This window comes from Convolutriloba macropyga, chromosome 11 (genome assembly GCF_964194025.1).
Source record: "Convolutriloba macropyga chromosome 11, txConMacr16.3, whole genome shotgun sequence".
NCBI classification, from domain to species: Eukaryota; Metazoa; Xenacoelomorpha; order Acoela; family Convolutidae; genus Convolutriloba; species Convolutriloba macropyga.
The window spans coordinates 33,133,754-33,155,677 of NC_134478.1; the positions used below are offsets into that span (position 1 = coordinate 33,133,754).

The 21,924-nt window shown below is 37.1% G+C and overlaps 1 protein-coding gene across 3 annotated transcripts in view; it reads left to right on the forward strand.

Annotated features, from left to right (window-relative positions):
• Nucleotides 1-21,690, forward strand: part of LOC142349347 (centrosomal protein of 104 kDa-like) — a 92,399-nt gene extending 70,709 nt beyond the window's left edge. For all 3 annotated transcript variants that reach the window (XM_075400827.1, XM_075400828.1, XM_075400829.1), the window contains exons 13-21: nucleotides 5,290-5,436; nucleotides 14,531-14,782; nucleotides 14,965-15,025; nucleotides 15,310-15,409; nucleotides 18,638-18,746; nucleotides 19,111-19,249; nucleotides 20,524-20,664; nucleotides 20,851-21,299; nucleotides 21,340-21,690. In XM_075400827.1, the coding sequence (XP_075256942.1) occupies nucleotides 5,290-5,436; nucleotides 14,531-14,782; nucleotides 14,965-15,025; nucleotides 15,310-15,409; nucleotides 18,638-18,746; nucleotides 19,111-19,249; nucleotides 20,524-20,664; nucleotides 20,851-21,047 (1,146 nt within the window). In that variant the 3' untranslated portion in view covers nucleotides 21,048-21,299; nucleotides 21,340-21,690. The remainder of the gene's footprint in view (nucleotides 1-5,289; nucleotides 5,437-14,530; nucleotides 14,783-14,964; nucleotides 15,026-15,309; nucleotides 15,410-18,637; nucleotides 18,747-19,110; nucleotides 19,250-20,523; nucleotides 20,665-20,850; nucleotides 21,300-21,339) is intronic.
• Nucleotides 21,691-21,924: the final 234 nt, after the last annotated feature.

The following is a 21,924-nucleotide window of genomic DNA, read 5'->3' on the forward strand; positions in this document are numbered from 1 at the left end:
TGAAAACGGTGTTTGAACGAAAATGTGCTTTCTTGCTAGGGTTTTTTTGTGTTCACATGCGGCATTTTGACATTGATTTTCTGTTTTTTTTCTTATTTTTTTGATCTGAATTTTTTTCGAAATGATTTTCCCAATTCATACTTAGCCTGTTCTAGGTCTAGTTTGTTGTTTAGTCAATGAAAATTCTTCGAATTGTACATCAGGACTGCTATGTTTTTTAAATTCGTGGTCTCCATCGATGATTCTTACGACCTGACTTCTCTACTGCTTTGCAGTTAAAATGTGTATGCGTGGCTTCATTTTTTCGGCTTTTAGATCAATTGCGTGATTTTCTTCACCCGCTTATTAAAATTTAGATTTTATGAACCTATATTAGTTAAAGGTCAATAGTGTGCATCTACGTATTGCCAAACGCATATGCCCTAATTCTTGAGTACTAGAGTCTAGAGTTTTTGATTTCGAATATTAATTTCGAAAAAGCTCCATTGGGGTTTTTTCCTTATAGAGCGTATGTGTCTGTTAAAAATGACAGCCCGAATCTTACCAAAAATTCTAGTGGCCTATTAAAGAACTGGTAGTCGATCTGTTTATCTTATTTCTTTACTTGTTTCAATTCATGGAATACCACTAGCGGCTATTTTCCGGCAATTTGCCTGCTATGTTTTACATATCTGAATCGGATCAATCTGCTGGCTATATTTATGTTGGTAAATCTCGAACGAAGTTTAAAGCTTTTATATTAGCCGTGTCTCTTTGTTTTTTTTTTTGCAAAATTTTGTATTGACAATTTTCTTCTTTTGCCTGCTAGAGTGATTTGAGCTTTTGTCAAACATTACATGATAAACTGGAATAGTCCCTGGTCCTTGAAGTGTTGTGTCGTTTTCTTAGAGCCGTAGTAAGTTCACCGACGTTGGAATAAGTTTTTTTGTATCTTTTGCATTTTATTGATTGCTCTTGAACGCAGTTCATAGCAATTATTGTAAACGTGTGTGTGTCTTTTTTTTATGCAAATTTTTTGCTTGACACTTTTGCGCTTTTCTTCTAGAACATTCTTTGACTTCTCAAGTGACTTTTTCACGCTTTCGTTCATCATTTTTGAGTGATTTCTAGTGCTCCGAAGTAAAGCTTGTTGCTAATATAAATTCGGTTGCAGCATAGGAAAATTAAGTGACTCCCAGCGAAGTGGTTAGTGCGGGTGGTCATGGATCGGGAGGTCAGTGGTTCGAATCCCGGAGGGGTCGAGGTTTTTTGCAGCCATAAAGAAAAATTGATCTATACTAAAGACCATGAATTAAATTGCCTCGCCTGTCGTTCAAGAGCAATTCTTCCGACATTTGTCGGTTTATGTTTCTATGATGCGAATCCGTGCTTTTCGTCAACAACATGTGTCCGCACCAAAGCTTCAAAATAATGCTCTCAATTTCAAAAGGTCCTCATCTCTTAACCCAGTGGTGAACATAGAAACAAGTACGCGACGTAATTGCTCTCAAACTAATTAATTGACGTTTGTAGCAATTAAATTAGTCATGTGGTTTTCTTTAGTGATTTTTTGCTTGACCGATTTTTGGTCTGACCTATTTGACTTTTCGTCCTCAAAAATGGGATAAACAGGTAGCGCCCAGAGGGCATTACGTTCTCTTAGAGCCTTTCGGCTCTCTAGTGTCCAAGTAGTCTGAAGGTCGTTTTTTGAAGCTTGACCCGCACAGCAACCCACCATCTCCCCACAGCTCCCTGCACAATATTCAGGCCGCAAGAGACCCGTGCATCCAAAGACCCCTCTCCCACCGTTGCGCCCATCAGATATTTTTCAAATGAGTTTTTACGCTTGACTTCTTATTTTTAAGATTTAATTTGCTCTCATTCCGAAATAAAGTTTTTTGCTGACATAAATGCGATTGTGGACGATTGAGTACCAAAGCCGTTGTAGCTTGGCCGTGAAGATGTTAAACTGCTGACGTGGAATTCACGGGTTCGATCCCCTATAAAATCGGTTTTTTGCAGATGTGAGTATTGAGGTTTTTCAGTGAGTATTGAGAGAATTGGAGAAAAGGAACTTGATTACTCGCCACCTTGTGGTGTAGCAAAACTGCAAAAAAAACATAGTGTCTTGGTATCAATAGCCGCTGTCAGCATCTCAACTACTATTATTTAGGCGCTCTCCTTTTTTAATTCGTTTGCTTTCGCCGCTTTTACGTTTGATTTCTGACTTACTACATTCATAGTTTTAAATGAATGGAATTTAGGATTAATTCAGCAAATTACTGCGATCACGTTTAAGCTGAAAAAGCGGAAGTAAAAGACTCGAGATAAAGCAATAGAGCCCGGACACTGAGACCTTATGTATAAAGTCTCCGTCCATTAAAATACCCAAGTTTCTCAGAGTATACCGTCAATGGCTATTAGTATTGAGCGCGTTCTCCAATTTGGTCCAGATCAACAGAAATCCCGAAACTAATGGTGCTGCTGACCAAATAAGAACTTTTTTGGACAATTTATTTTTTGGACGTCATTTATTTTTTGACTTTTTTCTCTGTTTCAATAACAGCATCGGCCAACGGGCTCAACGCGGCTGTTTTCCGGTAATTCCCACTATATTTGTTAATGTTCTTGAGCAGCAATTTACTTTTTATGGCGTCTTGTTTCCATGAAAAATGTCGCAAAAATTACTGGTTATTGTGCCTTGCTTCTTTGAATTCTTTCTTGTGATGTCTTAATTGTCATCAATAGCCGCAAAGCAATAGCTGTGGTTATTATTGGCCTTATCTTGCTTATTGCACTGAAATGATCTGGATTGTATTAGTGCGCTGTTTTTAAATTTCTTTCTTCAGACTTTTTGACTTTAATGTCAATGAGAAGTCGAATTAGGAAGTAATTTAAGGCACGCTTTTTTCTTCATGCCACCTTCAAAGTGGAGTACGAATTTGCTATTTGAACGAATTCTCTGTTTTTGAGAGTGATTTTTTCACGTGCGGCAATTTGATTTCTGTTTTCAGTGTTTACCTCTTATTTCAATTAACATGTTTTATATGTACTTTGAATGCGCCAGCTGCATTTGTTTGAATCGAGGAACCGGCAGCTAATGTTTTTTTTTTAATTTTGAAACATTAATGTCATATAATATTAGTGAATTTTTTTGTTTGTCTGTTTTTGTTGTCTTGTCACTTATTTGCGTTAATGGCAAGCGGCATTGGTATAAGAGAGGCATACGTGAAACAGATTAATCCCCTCAGTTTAGAGCAAATATTTTTTAACTTAAACACATTTTTTTTCAACGAAATATTAGCGAATATTTGAAATTTGACTATGCGTTGTTGTTTTGTTCTTTTCAACTGGTGCGATTAATGGCTTTCTAGGTTTTATGTCAAGATTTTTGTTACAATCATATGAGGTCACAATCATTTCAAATCTGCTTTTTGTTCATTTGTTGATTTAATTTTGACTGGATTGCGTGCGTGACGTCATTTTTCACTATTTGTGGTGCAAATTTTGTTCATTCGCATGACTAAGTTTTGGTTTGATACACATGACGTTCTCTCTCAATAATGAGTTTCTCACTGACAAATTGACTTCAATTCAAGGAGATAAGGTCAAGTGAGTGTGTGTGTCACTCGTATTGAACTGCAGATCTAGGAAGCTATCACGGCTGTTTTCTGGCACTCTGCCAGCTATGTTTTAATTTGGCAAGTGCATAGAGGGCAAATCCAACTTAACTTTGAATTCCGTCTTACATCGCAAAAGAGGTCTTAGGGATGTATCTTTCGTTTCTATTTGTTTAATAGCCGCCCTCATCTTCTCAGCCGGCTATTATTGCGCTCGTTTTTTTTTTACTTCGTCAAACTTTTTTTCGCTTTACCATTTTGCCGCTTTTTCGACATTTTGCGCGAAATCTTTTTGACTTCTCTAGGCTAGTTTCTCTGCCTAGTTTCTCTCTCACTCTGCTAAAACTGAATTTGAACATAGTTGCTCAGCAAAGCAATTCAAAATGAACAGAGTCAGTATAAAAAATTGAAGTCAGAAATAGAAACGGGATAAACCCATAAAGCTCAATTTTAGATGCCCGCTATTTGAACGTCGTTCCTATAAGCCTTAGTTACCATCTCTTATGCTTATTGGTATTGCTAATAGCCCCTGTAGCCTCTCTCTAAGAAACATAAGTATGCTCAACTACGAAATGCCATCAAAATAAATCGGACTTAAAAAATATTTTTGTACTAAAATCTTTTTTTTTCAATATATTCTATTCGTTCAATCCCAATCATGCTTATTGGAATCAACGGCGGCTATTTTCCGGCAATTTGCCGGGTATGTTTCACTATCAGATATAACTGGTTTACATAGTGATGTCGTATTCTGTGACCTGTAGTAAACAGTTCAATTTAATTTTACGTCGACTTCTTGAAAATGGATTTTAATCGAAAATTCTCAAACTTTTATTCGCAAGAAAACAAGTTCCATTGCAAAACAAACAGTATTTTGTACAATATGTAAAGTTAAACTTTAACATGAAAAGGTTTTACTGTAGCCTGGCATAGTTGAAACATCAGCGTTTTGTTTCAAGCCAACTGCAAAACAAGGTTTTGTTAAAAAGAAGAATCAGATTAATGAAGTCTAAGTTATTCTCCGAAGATGGTTTGCTGCCATACTGAAACGCTAAGAACCAATAGCCCAGATAATAGGCTAAAGAGTAGCGGAAAAGAATTTTAAAATTTATTCAAAATCTGCGCTAATCATTGATAACTCTGACTTAATTTAGTGCTTGAATTTCGAAATATCTGATTAATTCAAGCATTGTTGTTATTCAGCAAAGCCGGTGGAAGTCAAATGCGTTGTTATTAAAGTTAATTAGAGCGAGTCAATCCGAATTAATGTTTGAACCCCCAATCTTCTTGACTGAAAATCTTATTATTTGAGAAAGGTCTCTTATGGTAACGTTGAACAATGGATAAAAGTGATTAAATCAGTTCAGTGCAATAATTGCTAAATTTAAATTACTGTCGTAAATTTGGATGTACTAGATTCGCCCTTCAACAACTGTAAGTTAGTCAACAGGTTTTGAGAAAAAGATGAGTAAATTATCGGTGATCTCAAACGACTGACCAATTAATTTGATTTTATCTTTCAGTAGCTGCTATTCATGGCTTTCTTAATTGATGCTTTATATCATAATTGGTTAAAACTCCAACCAATGGAGCGTATTCTCCATTAATATTGGCCAGAGGTATTGGGCAAGTGTCCTTTGAAAAAATGATTTATTGCACTCGATGTCTTCATAGTTCTGGTTCTGTTTAGGTTCCGACTCGATTGGCCACTAGCAGGTGTGAAATTGTGGAGCAGCTGGTAAGAGACTTGGGAATAGGCACCGGCTCCCACGGGGGACAGGGAACTGCCAGAGGGGCGGCTGGCACCTCTGGACTCACTCTGGACAATGCCATGACTGTGAGGCTCCTTTCTATGCTTATCGAAAATTATTTGGTATTGACTTCCAATGGTCTGTCGACTTCGATCATTCATGATCTATAGTAAACAGTTCAATTTAATTTTAAGTCGACTTCTTGAAAATGGATATTAATCGAAAATTCTCAAACTTTTATTCCCAAGAAAAAAGTTCCAATGCAAAACAAACAGTATTTAGTACAATATGTAAAGTTAAACTTTAACATGGAAAGGTTATACTGTAGCCTGGTATAGTTTTAAGTCAACTGCAAAACAATGTCTTGTTATTAATAGCCGGTTCAGCAATTCCAGGCGGCTATTATTGCGCTCCAAATTTTTTTTACAATTCAAAGAATTTGAATTGTATAGGGGCGCAGTCTTTTTTTTATTTTTAATAGCCGCACAGCGATAGCTGGGGCTATTATTGGCCTTCTCTTGGATTTTTTACGACTCGAAGAGGAATATTGGTTTTCTTAAGGTTTTTTTTTACCGGAAGTACTATTCGTTCAGACGATGTTTTGACCTAAAAGCGAAAGCGAGTAAAATTGCAGTGTGAACTATTTTTTTCTGAGCGAGAGAAGTTTTTTGATCATGCGCTGCGTTTAGTGAATGACTTTTTGACATTGAAAAGTAGTTTTTGACTGAATGGAACATATAGATAACCGTTTTTAGCCGTTTTTTCGTCTAAGTGGCCAAGTTTTTTTGCTTGTAAATTGGTTTTTTGTAGAAATAATTTTTAATCGATGCTATGTTGAAATGTAAACCCCGGAAATTGATAGCACAGTATTTTGCATAGCATGAAATTGCGTTTCAAATGCAAAATTGGCACATATTTCTTGATTTTTTAGTTAATTTTTGGCTTTTTTTTCTATTAATTTCTTCATTTTTGGATCTTTTAGCTGTTTTTTGTCAAAAATCAGTTCATATGGCAACTTCCCTTTGATAATTCATATATTCAATGCCTCTTTGTACCTCGATGTAATTTTGTTTCATAAAATTATACTTTTGCTAATCCGATTTTCGTAGTTTTTTGCCAATTTTTTTCAGTTTTTTGTTTGTATTTTGCTTCCGGGCTTGGTATTGTTTTTAGACGATTGTTTGCTTTTGAATATTATTCTGTTGCTTTTGTTTTTCTATGATTAATTTAATTTTTGAATTAGTATGAAATCATGTTGTCTAGCTTATGTACAACAAGGAAGAATCATGTATTATTTTTGTCTTAATTGCCGTGATTAGAAATCTATTTGTAGTCTAATCTACTTTCTCTGATTCTTAAGTTTGAGCACTCTTTTTTGAATAATTTTGACTTTCCTGTCTTTTTTGAAAAGTTTTTATCTGTAGTTTGCTTTCGCGATCTTTTTGAGATTAGAATCATTAATTATCTGAGGGCAATTGATGGCCATGTCAGCTTTGTCAGGCTATCAGTTTTTTGACCATCCTAAAAATTTCAGACTTTTTTAACTTAACCAAACGTTTTCAATAATAAAATTTTTGCTGCATTTTCTTTCTCTTGGTGACAGTGGTTTAAATTTCACCGATTTTTAGATCGGACCCGCGTAGGTAATGAGTTAATGGTTTAATACAAAAGGTAATGGCTTCAGCTTTTTGTGAAGTTTTGGTGCTTCGAGTCGCTTCCGGAATTCTTCCGGCTATGGTTTTTATTTCGTCGTCATGATTTTTGTTACGACCATATGATGTCACAGCCACTTTTTGTTCATTCGTTCATGCAATTTCAACTGAATTGCATGTGTGACGTCATTTTTCGCTCTTAGTGGAGCGAGTTTTTTGTTCATGCGCGTGATTAAATTTTTGGTCACACTTGACTTACCTCACTCACAAAAATGACTTCCTCACTTTGAAATTGACTTATTTACTTTAATTCAAAGAGATAAGGTCATATGGGTGTGTGTCACTCTAAATGAAGGTTATTTGAGATCAGCTAATAGAGGCAGCAATAACTTATACAGATTTTTAATCAAAATTTAACAGATCAGCCTTCAATGAAAATACGAATTTTTTTGGTCTGTCTTCTTTACTGTTTTTTTTACTGTCGATCTACGAATCTAGTGCGGCTATTTTCTGGCAAGCGAGTGGTTTTGCGCCGTGAAATTTTTTCGCCGTAATTTTAAAGTAGAGTGAGAAAACGGTGTTTGAACAAAAATTCGCTTTCTTGGTAGTGGTTTTTGTTCACATGCGGCAATTTAACTTTGATTTTTTACTGTTTTTTTGTCTTTTTAAAGCGGATTTTTTTCTAAATGTTTTCCCCAATCCATTCATGGTTCATTCTAGACCTAGTTTTTTACTTGAAACAAATTTCGATTTCTCGTTAAAGGTTTTTGTTCCCAAGAGGCATTTTTACACTGATTTTCCTGTTGTTTTTTATTGATCTTTTTTGGAAATGATTTTCCCAATTCACTCATAGTCCGTTCTAGGTCTAGTTTTTTTGTTTAGTCAATGAAATTAATTATTTTGAATTCTATGTCAGGACGTGTCCTGCTATGTTTTTTTATTTCGTCTAATAGATTTTTGTTTCGTCTTACCCTGACTTTTTGGAATTTACTTCTTCAATGATTTCAGAGACTTCTACTGCTTTTCAGTTAAAGTTTGTGTTCGTAACGTCTCACTCAAAAAAATGACTTCCGAACTCATTTATTATAGCTGCGAAGCTGTAAGCTGAGCGAAGCTATATTGCGGTGCTCTTGGGTTTTTTTTTTTGTTTCGTCGTCTGACGCTCTTTTTTCGTTTTACATTTGTTCACACAGCAAAGCTGAAAAAGTCAAATTTTCTGAATGACTTCTTCCTCTCACTAACGGCATTTGCGCGCGTGACGTCATTTCTCACTCGCTTTAGCAAAAGTTTTTAGGTTATTTGCGTGATTAGAGTTTGATCATACGTGACTTACCTCACTCAATAAAATGAGTTTTGCACTTTGAAACTTAAGTTTATTTTGAATTTGTTTAAGGTCAATGGAACTCATATGTGCAGTAAAGGTCCCTAATAAGAGGCTTCTGTGGAATGAATTTTAACAAGCTTATTTAATTTATCGTTGAATGATTTTTTACCTAGTTTTTTGAGCGGCGTCGATTTTTTTTTTCAATTTAGATCTGTATCGGTTTCTATCTCTATTATATGGCACGCAGGTCTTCTTTCGCAGCTATTCCGGCAATCTGCCGGCTATGTTTGAACTTTAAATTCTATAACATTTACTAATTAAAGGTCAATAGTGTGCATCTAAGTAGTGCCAAACTTATATGTCCTAATTACTTTGTAATAGAGTCTTGAGTTTTAATATCGAATTTTAATTTCGAAAAAGCTCCATTGGGATTTTTCCTTATGGAGCAAATTTGTCTCATAAAAATTACAGTCCGAATCTCACCCAAGAAGTCTAGTGGTCTATTGAAAAGCTGGTGGTCGTATCTCTTTCTTTAGTTGTTTCAACTCATGGTAGGCCACAAGCGTCTATCGCGGCTATTCTCCGACAATCTGCGGCTATGTTTGTACTGGATGCTATTATTTAGGCGCCCCTTTTTTACAAGCCAAAAAGGATGCTTTAATTATAGGTCCAATTGGGTTTTTAATGGGACATAATTAAACCCATTTAATAGTTGCAGTTGACAGCAAAAGATTTTATAATTTTAAAACTACGTACCTTCACAAGATATAAGTAGATTTTCCAATTTTGACCGTTTCGTTCTTTTCGTAGTCTTATCCTTTAGCCTTAGTAGCGACAGGTGCTGTTTGTTTTCTAATAAACCGTAGATGGAAATATTAAATAGCCGTCCTCATCTTCTTATCCGGCTATTATAGCGGCCCTCTTAAAATCCAACAAATTTGGAATGTACTGGTGCGCTGTCTTTTTTTACAATCCAAAGAATTTGGATTGTATTCGTGCTCTGCCTTTTTGGAAGATGTTTTCACACCTTATTCCGTCTCTTTGAGCTTTTGAAACGGTGTAAACAGGTAAAGATGGGTGGCTATTAAGTTGCAATAGAGGACCTCAGCTGTCTTTAGTATCCTTTTTGGTGCTTAATGTGCTGAAACAGCTGTAAGGCCTAAATTTAAGACGAAAAGGTCATTTTTGGTTTTTTGAGCCCCGAATGCAACAACTTGTTTTTGTCATTTTTTTATTTTGGTTATTTTGAAGGTCTGTTGTTGTTTATATGGCTATTTTGCTATGCGAAATGTCTTTTTAATGCGTAATGTTTTTGGTTTATTTTTGCATTTTGTGCCAATTTTAACACCATTTCTCGCAAATTTTCCATTTCTCAATCCATTTCTCGCAAATTTTTGTCGTTTTTCAAATTTATAGGGCAAGGAATCTTTTCAAGGCTTGAAAATGGGTTGATCGAACGTTTTACAAAAACACAGGATTACTTTTGAAGATCTGGATATAATTAATTTTTGCAAATTTTCATTAATTTTTGCCAATTTTTAATTTTTGAAATGTTCAAGATTTTTAGCCCTTTAAATTTTGAACTTTTTTTTGTGTGTTTGGATTGATGTCTGCCCTCTTATTGGCTTGTATATAACAAAAAAAAATTGCAGCCTGTAGTTTTGCCATTTTATAATTTTCGGCAAGTAACTGCTTTTTTATGAAATTAGTGTCTTTGAACGTAATTTCTTTTTAATTAATATGAAATTGTAAAATTGTTTTTTTTTTGGTTTCTGAACTGCTACTTTTCAATTTGTTTCTTAGTGAAAAGTGCCAGTTAATCAGTAGCCTATCTTGCTGCGGGATTATCAATCATTTTAAACAACGAATTTTTCTGAGGAAAATAATAATAATAATAGATTTTATTGAAAACTTGATTTTACGACAATTTAATTGTTGTAGTTATTGCTTCTACTTGTCGTATGTCCAGAAAGACATCCATGAAATGCCTAATTGTATTTTAGAGTTTTTTATAATGATTTTCGTTTCTCGTTACCCTAACAATCATAGTATCTACAATACAATTTCTGTTTTTTTCGCATTTTGTTTAAAAAATTTTTGTTTGGCCTGTGTTATACAGTTCGTCTGTTCGTCAATTGAGGAGTTTTCAAGATTACATTCAATTCTTTGGATTTTTATTGACGACTTGTCATGATATGTCAAATACTTATTTGGATGAAAACTTGTTTCTTTTTACGGTATGTCACAGCTTGGTCAACATTTTGCGTGGAAAATCTTTGATTTCCTCAGGCTAGTTTTGTTCATCGATCATTATACTCAAAGTGCCTTTGAATAATAAGCTCTCAGCAAAGCAATTTAAATGCGATAAAAACGCACAATGGTAATCTGTATTCGTATATCATAACGTTGAGGCCAAACAATATATCCAAACGCCTGAAGGCAAAAAAACAAACTGCTTCAAAACGGCAAATTTAGCAACATTTTTTGTGACAGTTCTTAGTCTAAGATCGATCACCGAGAAGTTTTTGAAACCTTAGAATATTAAGCCTAAAACGAGCGCAATCAATTCAGTATATTTGTAGGTTCAACTAAGATTGTTTGCCTTTTTTCTGAGCTTTCTTTGTATAATAGATTTTATGCTAAATTTCATTGCTAAGGCTTACGTGGCTAGAAACTGCTCATGCTGTCGGAACCGTACCGGAGCTGTTCAATCCGAGCAGTGGGATAGTAACCCCTGGGGTTAATTTCTTCAACGATACAAACCGACCTTGAGGCGCTGCTCGCCAGGCGTCTGCCGCTTGGATGTAGGGTACATACTCTTAAGCCAACGTGTCCAAGTTGCATTGGCGTAGGACTGCGCACGAGCGTACCGCTTACGATGATCGAAATCGTCAATCCCAACGATTGACAGACCTCCGATTGCTTGGTTACCAAGTAGAAAATTGTTCTGCTATTGTGCCTAGGTCGGTTGGGTCGGCGCTTATGAGCGTTAACGGACGTGTGTTCAGTGCGTATTCAACAAGGCAAAAATTAGTGTTCAAAGCACCCATCTGTTAGGCGACGTGTACCGAGGATGGTGTAAAGCACTCTCTTTAAACTGCGGACCAACTTCTCCCAGATGCCACCTTGGAGTGGCGCCCCGGGCGGGTTAAACCTCCACTTAATGCCCTGATGAGCAATTTCAGTGGCAATGCTGAGCGTACTCCATTTTCAATGAATCAACGGAGCTCTTTCTCCGCTCCGATAAAGTTCATACAATTGTCTGGCCAAATAATAGCAGCCGTTCCCCTGCGCGAGACAAACCGCTCAACTCCCATTACAGGAACTAGTGGTCATGAACGGGGAACGACTTCAACATGGAGAGCATGAGTAGACAGACGAGTGAAGAGAAATTGACACCTCTTCTCGGTAGTCCGGCGAACGGTGACGTAGAATGGGCCAAAGTAATCAACCGCGGTGTTGGTAAAGGCAGGAGACTGGTATGCGAGCCTCTCTGGGAAGTCAGCTATGATCGGTTGAATGGTTGCCGCACGGAATTTTCTGCACAAGACGCAGTTCGATTTAGTTGGAACGCGGTAAAGAATGTAGTTTATGGATTGCATAACATTCCTGTACCTCTGACCGTAAGTAATCAAGATGAGTGTCTTGATGATCATCAATTAAGATCATCAATTAAGTGTCTTGATGATGGTTTTTTGAGTATGCCGCAGCAAAATTTTAGGAAATGTAAGAAGCGCATCCAGCACGATAGGATGCTTAGTGTCAAAGTCAATTTCCACTAGCTGTCGGAGTCGACCAGAAGAACGGATGAAACCATGAGGCACAGGAAACGGTGAAAACTGAGCAATGCGGCTGCTCTTCTTGACGGATTTGTTGTCAAGGTCCTTTCTTTCGGTTTTAGAGGATTCTCCTTGAACAAAGTACTGTTACGGGGTCCGTTATGCTGCCGTCTACGGTACGGTAACTATCATGAGATGGTAAAAGATGGAGCCCGTATTCGTAACTCGAAGTTGTTTTTAATAAGAAATTATCAAACGATACTAGATGAATGCTTTTAACGGGGTTGGTTGCGGATGCGTCTAAAGATGAGGTGTAGTCATCATCTTGTTCCATAGTTACAACGCTGAGCTTGATGATATTGACGACGTCAGTATTTGGCACGAAAGGGAATTGCTTAGTTCTCAAGAAGTTAGGACACCTCACCCAGTTAGATTGCAATACTTCATCGAATATACCACGCGTGCCGGCATCTGCAGCATTATCACAAGTGGCAACGTGGTTCAGTTGGTCGGTGCTGGTGTACTCCAGGAGTTCGCTTGCACGATTTTCAATCAAGATTGGGTGTTTATTGAGTTGAAACGCTGGAAGCTGATGGAACTATCTGTCCACATAAAAACACTATCCAAAGTAACGCTTGATGCTCGACAGATTTCCCTTTTCAAGCGTGCGGAAGGAGAGCGGCTTGCAGTTCCAACTTGGGAGCGGCCATCACCCTCATAGGTGCAACTCGGGCCTTGCTCAGGACGAACGCCAGCTTTTTCTCTCAGAAGGTACAAGTTAGCCTAGCCCGAAGCGAACCTACAGCACTGAATACGTCTTGCGAGCTATCAACAAAAATGTGGAGTTCAAGATGTTTGAACGATCCTGAAAAGTAACTTCTTGGTATAGTGATCTTAGCCAACTGCGGCCATTCGACACACCATGCAAGGAATCTATCAACTGTGTCTTTCGCTGTTAACTGTCATCCCAACTTTGTCCATTGACACGTCAGATGTCTTTGAAGATTAAACGAGCACCTACATTAAATGGCGCGACACGACAATTGGTGGCTATTTCTAAGAAATATGCGGCTGTTTTTTGGTGGCAAGTCTAAAACTAATAAAACTAATAGATTTTGTTAATTGCTCTCAACCGAATTTTCCGGCAATTATAATAGTCCTGTTGTCTCTTTTAAATGCTCTTAACGTTTTGCTCCTGTGACCCGATTTTTCGTTTGGATCTTTTATCATTTTTGCTCCTCAAAAGCGGTATAGACATGTAAGGCCGGAACGGAATTTAGTGGCTGAGCAGTTCTCGTGGCCTTACGTTTTTTGGTCCCTAAGTATGCATTTCGCCATTACTTACGAGGAGACAATTTTATTGTGTGAACGATGGTTTCTAATCTTAAGAGTCTGACCCCCTGAGTCACCCCAATCCCCATCTGCAATAGTCCTCACAATTTGGACCCCCTTTTTGTCCGGTCCTCGCAATTCTTACCCCCCCCCCCTTCTCGAAGGCTTCCGGCCCCACCCCCAGAAGGCTTTTGTTCATTTTCATGAGAATATTTTTCACACGTGACTTACCTCACTCTCAAAAATGTTTTTCCTCGCCTCACTCTCAAAATTGACTTTATTTTAATTCAAGTAGTTGAAGTCAACCGAGAGGTTTTTACTCAAATTGAAGGTTATGCTGGAGCAGCGAATGGAAGGAGCAATAATTATTATCAATACGCTTTGATTCTTAATCGAATTTATACATCTCGGCATTTAATCTTTTTCGCTTTGTTTTATCTTTTTGAAACTGACGATCTACGAAGCTATCGGGGCTGTTTTCTGACAATCTGTCAGATATGTTATTTTTACCTTGGCGGCGTAAATAGCACCTTATTGAATTTTTTGGCTGCTAATACAATACTGTTCCACGGTAGATTTTTGTAGTTTTGTTTGTCGATTTTTGTCGTCTGTCGTTATCCTTTCATAATGGAAAAACGCTTTAATGACATAACTCACCCCATACTTTAACCTATTTTGCACTATTTCAACTGAAGTTTTAAAAATCAAGTATGGAGTACAAACTCTAATTGAAGTTTAAGTGAGAAGAGCTGTACCAAAGTTCTCGAAGGTTTAGATGGATTCAGCGAACAAATAAGTTGATAATTGAGTTGTAAAAAAACTATTCTAATATCGTCGTTTTTTTTACTTTAAACATCTCAAGCCTTCAATCTTTTCTCATGTCAGTTCATACCACTGGTCTTTAAGTCAATTATGGCAATTTCTGACACTCAACAGGCTATTGTTTTTGTAATGATTTTCACAGTCCTGTCAAAAATATGAGCAAACCTACAGCCTGTTAATTTACAGTTTCCCGTTGGGCAATTTTTGCCGCCAATTTAAATTAAATTTGTCCTAAGAAAAATGCTGCCATTGAGCTGATTTGCTTTCTCAGTTCTGCGTGGCAGCACTTGAACATAATGCGAAAGAGGTGCGAGATGTAGCTTCTCGGATCATAGTGGACGTGTACAATGTCAGAGGGGATCCAGTGAGGAACTACCTGCCGATAGACAACGACAACACGAGGAAGAACGTCCTTTATAAACATCTTTTTGAGGCATTCGACAGGATAGACTACCAAGGGGGAGTGGCACCAGGAGGAGGCATGCACACTCAGAGATCCGACAGACCCCCTCCAAATAGCAAGGTGGGAACCAACTGGTGGTTGCGGTCCTATAAAAGTACCGAGAGCTAAGCTGCCAGATAATTAAGAAAAAGCACTGGAGAAAGTTATCTTTAGCCAAAGACTGGTGTATCTGGTCATTTGCAGGCATTGAAGAAAATGGATAAAATTTGATGCAAAATGTCCTAACTTAATACCTGTTTTAGCCCAACACAGTGCGAGTATCCAAACAACAGCCAGCCGAGAAGCCATACGCTGACCAGCTTGGTTAGTAAAAAATCAAACGCGAAAATCGGAGATAGCATGTGATATATTTTGCGTACAGCTCTTAGATGTTTAATTAATGGGATGTACTAAAAATCTACTAAGACTTTGTTATATTGAGAGGGTTATATTGTCCAAATATTGCTTGGAGTGCTCATGTGCTTATTATTTCAAAAAGTAGTGATTTTAATAATTTTTTGTACTGTTTGTTTAACGTCATTGGTGCAAGAATGGAACAAGCATGCTCATTTCACGCTCATCTATTGCGAGTGCTCTTTTGAGTTTAGATGTGGGTGCTGGTGCAGGCAGTACTTCTAAGAGTGTGAGATCTAAGGCATCTCCCAGTGAGGCGGCAGGTCAGGATGACATGTCCGTTCTCTTAGACAAGTGAGTAGTTATTATTAATAGCCGCCCTCATCTTAGCCGGCTATTATAGCGCTCCTATTTTTTTTTACTTCGTCGAATAAAAAAATGTTTCGCTTTACCTCATTTTGCCGCCTTTTCAACATTTTGCGTGAAATCTTTTTGACTTCTCTAGGCTAGTTTCTCTCTTCTCGCATTCTGCTAAAAGTGATTTTGAACATCAGTTGCTCAGCAAAGCAATTCAAAATGAACAGTCAGTATAAAAAATTGAAGTCAGAAATAGAAACGGGATAAATCCATAAAGCCCAATTTTAGATGCCCGCTATTTGAACGTCGGTCCTATAAGTATTAGTTACCTCTCTCTAATGCTTATTGTTATTGATAGTAGCCCCTGTAGCCTCTCTCTAAGAAACAGAAGTATGATCAACTACGAAATGCCATCAAAATAAATCGGACTTAAAAAAATGTTTTTGTACGAAAATCGTTTTTTTTTCAGTATCTTCTGTTATTTCAATCCCAGTCATGCTTATTGGAATCAACGGCGGCTATTTTCCGGCAATCTGCCGGGTATGTTTCAAAATTCGTGCTTAAGTTTTTGCGCTTTTCTAGAATGTTTTGACTTCTCTGGAGTTTGACTTTTTGACTTCTCTGGTTTTTTTACTTCTCTGGAGACATTTACACGCTAGTAGACGTTTTTCTTCTTCCTTTTTGAGTGATCCCAACTGCTATCACTCCGAAATAATGTTTTTTTTTTGCTTAGGTTAACGATTGTAAGATAGGAAAGCACGAGGGACTGATACCCGAGTGGTTAATGCTTCTGTCGTGAACTGTTGGTCTGCGTTTTGAATCCCGCCCTGGTTGAATTTTTTGCACCCATAAAGAACAATTTATCTAGGCTTCCGCCCCCTGAATTACCCCGCCTGTCGTTCGAGAGCAATTTGCCCGACGTTAGTCGGTTTATGTTTATCCAAAGAGGAAGAAAAATTTAGTGACTCAACTTCTGACTGCTGTCGATATTCCTTTTGACTATGTTGCGAAATTGTAATTAATGGCCGCCGTTATCCTCTCAACGGCTGTTAGTTTGGTGCTGTCTTTTTTACAATCTAAAGATTTGGATTGTATTGGTGCGCTGTCTTTTTTAAAGATGTGCTTATAGTTTTTTCGACTTTTTATTGTCAGAAGTCACATGAGAGTGGTAATTTTAGTCACGCTGGTGTAGTGAAAGTAGCGGAGGATTGAATCGTGATTTTTTTGAGCTACCTTCAAAGTGGTTCACCACAAATTTTGGTTTTTGAGAGTGAATTTTTTTATATGAGGCAATTTGACTTGTTTACAGTATTTTTCTCGTGAGATCTATTAGAATGTGTTCTATACCTGTGTTCTAATTGGTCCTGTTTTCCTTTGCGCGAATCCATGAACCGGCAGTTATTGCTTTTTAATTAAGACTTTGAAACCATTTATTTTCATTAAAATTAATTAAATTTTTTTATATTTGCGCGTTTTTACTATATCTGATGTTTTATCACTTAATTCCATTAATTGCTGATTTCCAATAAGGCCCGAGTGAATCAAATTAATGGTTTCAATTAATAGTTAATTGTTTCTTTGATTTTAACACATTGTTTTCAAAAAATGTTTTTGATTTTTTGAACAATGGCTGTTTGCGCTTTCACTTGAATGGAATTTTAAGAGCCGCCGTCAGCTGCTCAACGGCTATTATTTAGGCCTTTTTAATAGCCGCACAGCGATAGCTGGGGGCTATTATTGGCCTTCTCTTGTTTTTTTTTATTTCGTCGTCGCGATTTTTGTTACGACCATATGACGTCACAACCACGTCAAATCTGCTTTTTTGTTCATTCGTTCATGCAATTTCATCTGAAGTGCGTGCGTCATTTTTTGCTCATAGTGGAGCGAGTTTTTTTGTTCATTCGCGTGTATAAATTTTTGGTCACACTTGACTTACCTCGCTCGCAAAAATGACTTCCTCATTTTGAAATTGACTTTTATTTACGTTAATTCAAAGAGATAAGGTCAGTTGGGACGTGTCACTCTAAATGAAGGTTATTAGAGAGCAGCTAATAGAGGCAGCAAAAACTTATAGAGATTTTTAATCAAAATAGAGCATATCAGCGTTCAATGAAGAGACGAATTTTTTTATCTGTCTTTTTTTAATGTTTGTTTTTTTGAGACTGCAGATCTACGAAGCTATTGCGGCTACGCTTTTTTCTGGCAATCTGCCAGCTATGTTTTTAATTCGCTTTACTTTTTGATGACGTTTTTCGTTTGTTTTATATGTCGCGATTTTTACGTTTGACTCGTGACTTACATCACTCACTGTTTCAACTGAATGGATTTTAAATTTTTCACGCATAGAATTACGCAATGTAGTGAATACGGTCGATGTCATAAAGAGCCAACTCAAAAGAAACAGGATAAACGATAAAGCATGGTCATTAAGTCATAGAGCAAAAGATTACCAAAGTTTATTAGGGTAATTGCTGGCTGACATTAGTATTAAGCATAATAGCTTTCAGTTTAGGAATTGAATTAAATGTTAATAACACTTTTTGGCACTGGAAAAACAGAAAAATTTTGGTCAATTTCTATCTCTTCTTCTTCTGTTTCAATCCCGATGTGCATCTGGCGCGTCTCACGGTGGCTATCTTCCGGCAGTTTGCCGGCTATGTTATATTCTTTCACTCATTCAATTACGCAATGTAGTGCATACAGTCAAGGTCAAAAGGGGGAAATAAAAAAACTGGAAAAACTCATAAAGCCCGGTCATTGTTATGGTGCAATAAAATACCAACAATTGTTAGAGTGGGTGCTGGCTGGCATTACTGTTAATCTTAATAGCCTTTAGTTAGGAAGCTTAATTATGTATAACTTTTGAATATAATTTAAATCGCTACCCAAGTTAACACTTTAAGCACGTTCTGTCTGTTTTTATCTCTTCTTTTCCCGTTTTCTGTTTCAATCCAGATTTGCTTCCAACGGGTCCATGCCGGCTTTTTTCGGCAATTTGCCGGCTAGGTTTTTTATTTTGCAATATTTAATGTTGCTCAAAAAGTAATTGCATATAAATTTTTCTGCTTTTCTTGTTTTAAATCAATCCTTCATCGAATAATATATCTCCCGCGTTTTTACTCCAAACTATTAATTTTAATCTATCAAAGTTGGGAAAAATTTTGTGCTCATTGGTGTCTCATAATGTGCCCCTGATCATCTGTAGTGCATTGTGTTGCGTTGTAGCATGTGTATATTCTGTGGTGAGCGGAACGAAGCCTTCAATGAGGAGGGATTGGACCTGCATTACTGGAAGGAATGTGCTATGCTCAGGAGGTGTCAACACTGTAAACAGGTTAGCTCAACTACGACAAAACACTGTTGATTTTGGCATGTAATCACACATTAGTTGCAATTCCTACAATAATGGATGCAAGAAACATCCAAAATAAGGATAAGAAATCGGGTTTGTTGTAAGTTTTTGGGAAAGTATTTTGGGGCGCAAAGTTTACGTGGTAAAAAGATATATTTTCAAATATGGTGTGTTAAATGAATCAGGCTGAATTAGAATAATAAAGACCTCTGGGCTACTATGCTGGATTGGTAAATTGAAGTAACGAAAGAATTCATGACTTTTAAAATTTTTTGAACATAAAATGAAAGCACCTACCCTAAAAGGGTAGTCGATCGGAATGTTAAAATTGACTTTTGTTGTTTAGGTAGTCGAGATAGCGAACTTGACAGCGCATCTATTGACAGAATGTGAGAGCAAGCAGTCCTTCTCTAAGTGTCCCAGATGCACTGAGGCCATTCCGAACACTGACTATGACCCACACACTAAGGCAAAAACCTGCAACGGTCAGTGCACTCTCTCGAACAAGCCTTCGCAGAGTGACTTACTTGTTGATTCAAACGACCATTCCTGTATCTGAGAAATCTACAAATTCCTCAGATAATTATTTGAAACTTTAAAAATGACACTTTAAAATTTCCCATTTATCTACCGGTGGTTTTGATTTTTTTGTGGTGTCATTAATATAAGGGAAAAGGTTTTACCTGCTTAATTGTTTTAATGTCTTTGCCAAATCTTTCGATACTTAACAGTTTCTCGTGTTAGTGACACTTCAAAAAGTGGGTTGTAATTGATGTTTTGTGTTTTGAAAAATGGTTTTTGTAGTACCATTGGTGAGACTTATTTTGAAATAGGATAAACTGGTAAATTCTAATGACATGCATTCATTGCGATGTGGTTACTAGAGTAGTGATGGCAGAATGCGTGAATCTGTTGGAAAAGCATAAATCGTAAGTTAAAAAATCAGTTTTTCTCAAAGTTTTGTACCCAGTGAGTTTTAAGTTAGTATATTTTGTTTGTTTATTCGTTATCTACTCAAACGGCTACTTGAATTGAACCTGAAAATAACTTGAATTGTATTGGGAGCCTATCTTTTTTCTAAGATCTTTTCACACGCTTTGGGAATTTTCAAGTCAAATTTTGAGACGGCTTTCTTACTGTAAAACTTGGACGAAGTTCATCAACTTTACATTGGAATTTATGGTAAGTGAACTATTCATAGGTAGGCGAGAGGACTTTTGTTGGGGATCAATGGTGTTAAAATTGTATTCAAAATGTGATTTTAAGATAGAGTAATATTGCCTCAAAAATAAGTTTTACGTCATGAAAATGGGAGCTAACTTACTCTTGTCGGTCAATTTATGTCGCGGTTTCTTTGTAAAATTTCACGTTTGATTTTTGACTCTTTCTCGCTTTTTCAACTGAATGAAATTCAGAATTGCTTCTGCAATATTATGCGAATACGTTTAAGGCCATCAGGCGAAATCAAAAGAAATGGGCTAAATCATAAAGCCCTGGCGCTACGAGCAAATGTTTAAATACTTAGTATATTAAGTTAGCGAAGTTGATATTAGTACTGTTAGTTGGTATCAGTACTAAGCATATTGTCCTCCAATTTAGAAGCTGAATTCACCGTTGTCGTCGAATCTAATGAAACTGCAGACCGAATTAGAACACTTAAGAAATTTGGGCCACATTTTTCTCACTGCTTCAATCTCAATCGTAGGTCAAAGATGTCAGCGGTATCCGGCTATGTTTAGTAATTTGAGATGTGTTGCAGCTGCTAAACCAGACAAACAAGCCAACCATTGTCCCCTCTGTCACATAAACTTTGCCCCGGGGGAAGAGGGGTGGAAGATGCACCTGATGGGGAAAGAGGGTTGCAAAGAGAACCCCAGGAGATTGCCTGCACTCAACAGAGGTGCGTTGCTCTTTTGTTGACAGCTAATAGAAAAAAATTATGAAATTGAATATGGCTTTAGGGTTATTTTTTTTCGTAATCATCCGATTTCTGAAATTTACAACAGTTTGAAAAATGCAAGAAGAAAACTCAGTTTGAAGAAGACCGACTTGAAGTTATTGAGTTAATTGAAAGCCTGTTTTGCAGCCAAGAATTCGTCATCTCCCAAAAAAGGAGCTGCAAGAGGAGGCGCGAGTGCCATTGGTGGAAACACAGGTCCAGGGGGAGGGGCAGGGAGCTCAGTTTCGCGGGCACCAATTGCCTCTGCTGCTACTGGAGGAGGAACAGCAGGACCACCGCAGTCGCAGAGGTCACCCATAAAACAAGTTACGCCCAGAAAATAAATACTCAAACAGCTATTTCCTTCCCCGATCATAAACATATGTGCAAACACTCATTGTTGTTTGCTACGGGATACGGTATGCTTTTAATTAGAGTCCACTCCAGATGATAACCAACTAGCAAATTTGTAAAAACCAAATAGTTATCACCCCCCCCCCCAGCTTAATCGGTGCATATATTTGCACCCCCAGACACACGTGAAAATTTTCACATATTAATTTGCTATGTAATGGCACGTGCTCGGAAACTAGGGGGTGAGTAAGGTAATGGGGGGGGGGGGTACAAACCGAAAAGGTCCCAAATTTGAGATGTGAGTTCCACTTGTAATTTGGAGTCAATTTGCGCTACCAATTGAAGACAGATTCAACATGTCATCTGGACAATAATGAAACAGTGTTAAACGAAAATGATAATTATGCGTCATTAAATCGGTTGGGAGATAGTGCTATTGATTTTAAATGGATCAAACCTATTCTCCGTATGTAATTAAATGTCGACGATTTAACTTAACAACTGAGCTTCCTTATTGTAGAGAATGTTAAAATGTCAGATAAATTGTTGATATCAAAACATCTGTTTAGTTTGTAATTACTAGATGTGAATTGTAAATACTGTAGATGCTAAATTCAATTCGACAAATGCTGACCTCTTGAGAACCAAGTTTTAAATTAGAATTCTTAAAATATGGCGAACTTTAGGTCTGAAAGTCTTTCATCTCAATTAATAAGTCAAAAGTGACAATCAAGCTTGCGTATCTTCTCAAGTTGCAAAAAATCTCTATATGAAAAATTAAACTAATGGTTTGCATTTTGTAATAACTCGCAGCTTCTTTCTTGCTTTGTGGTGATCATGTTAGAATGAGTAAAAGTTATCCCATTA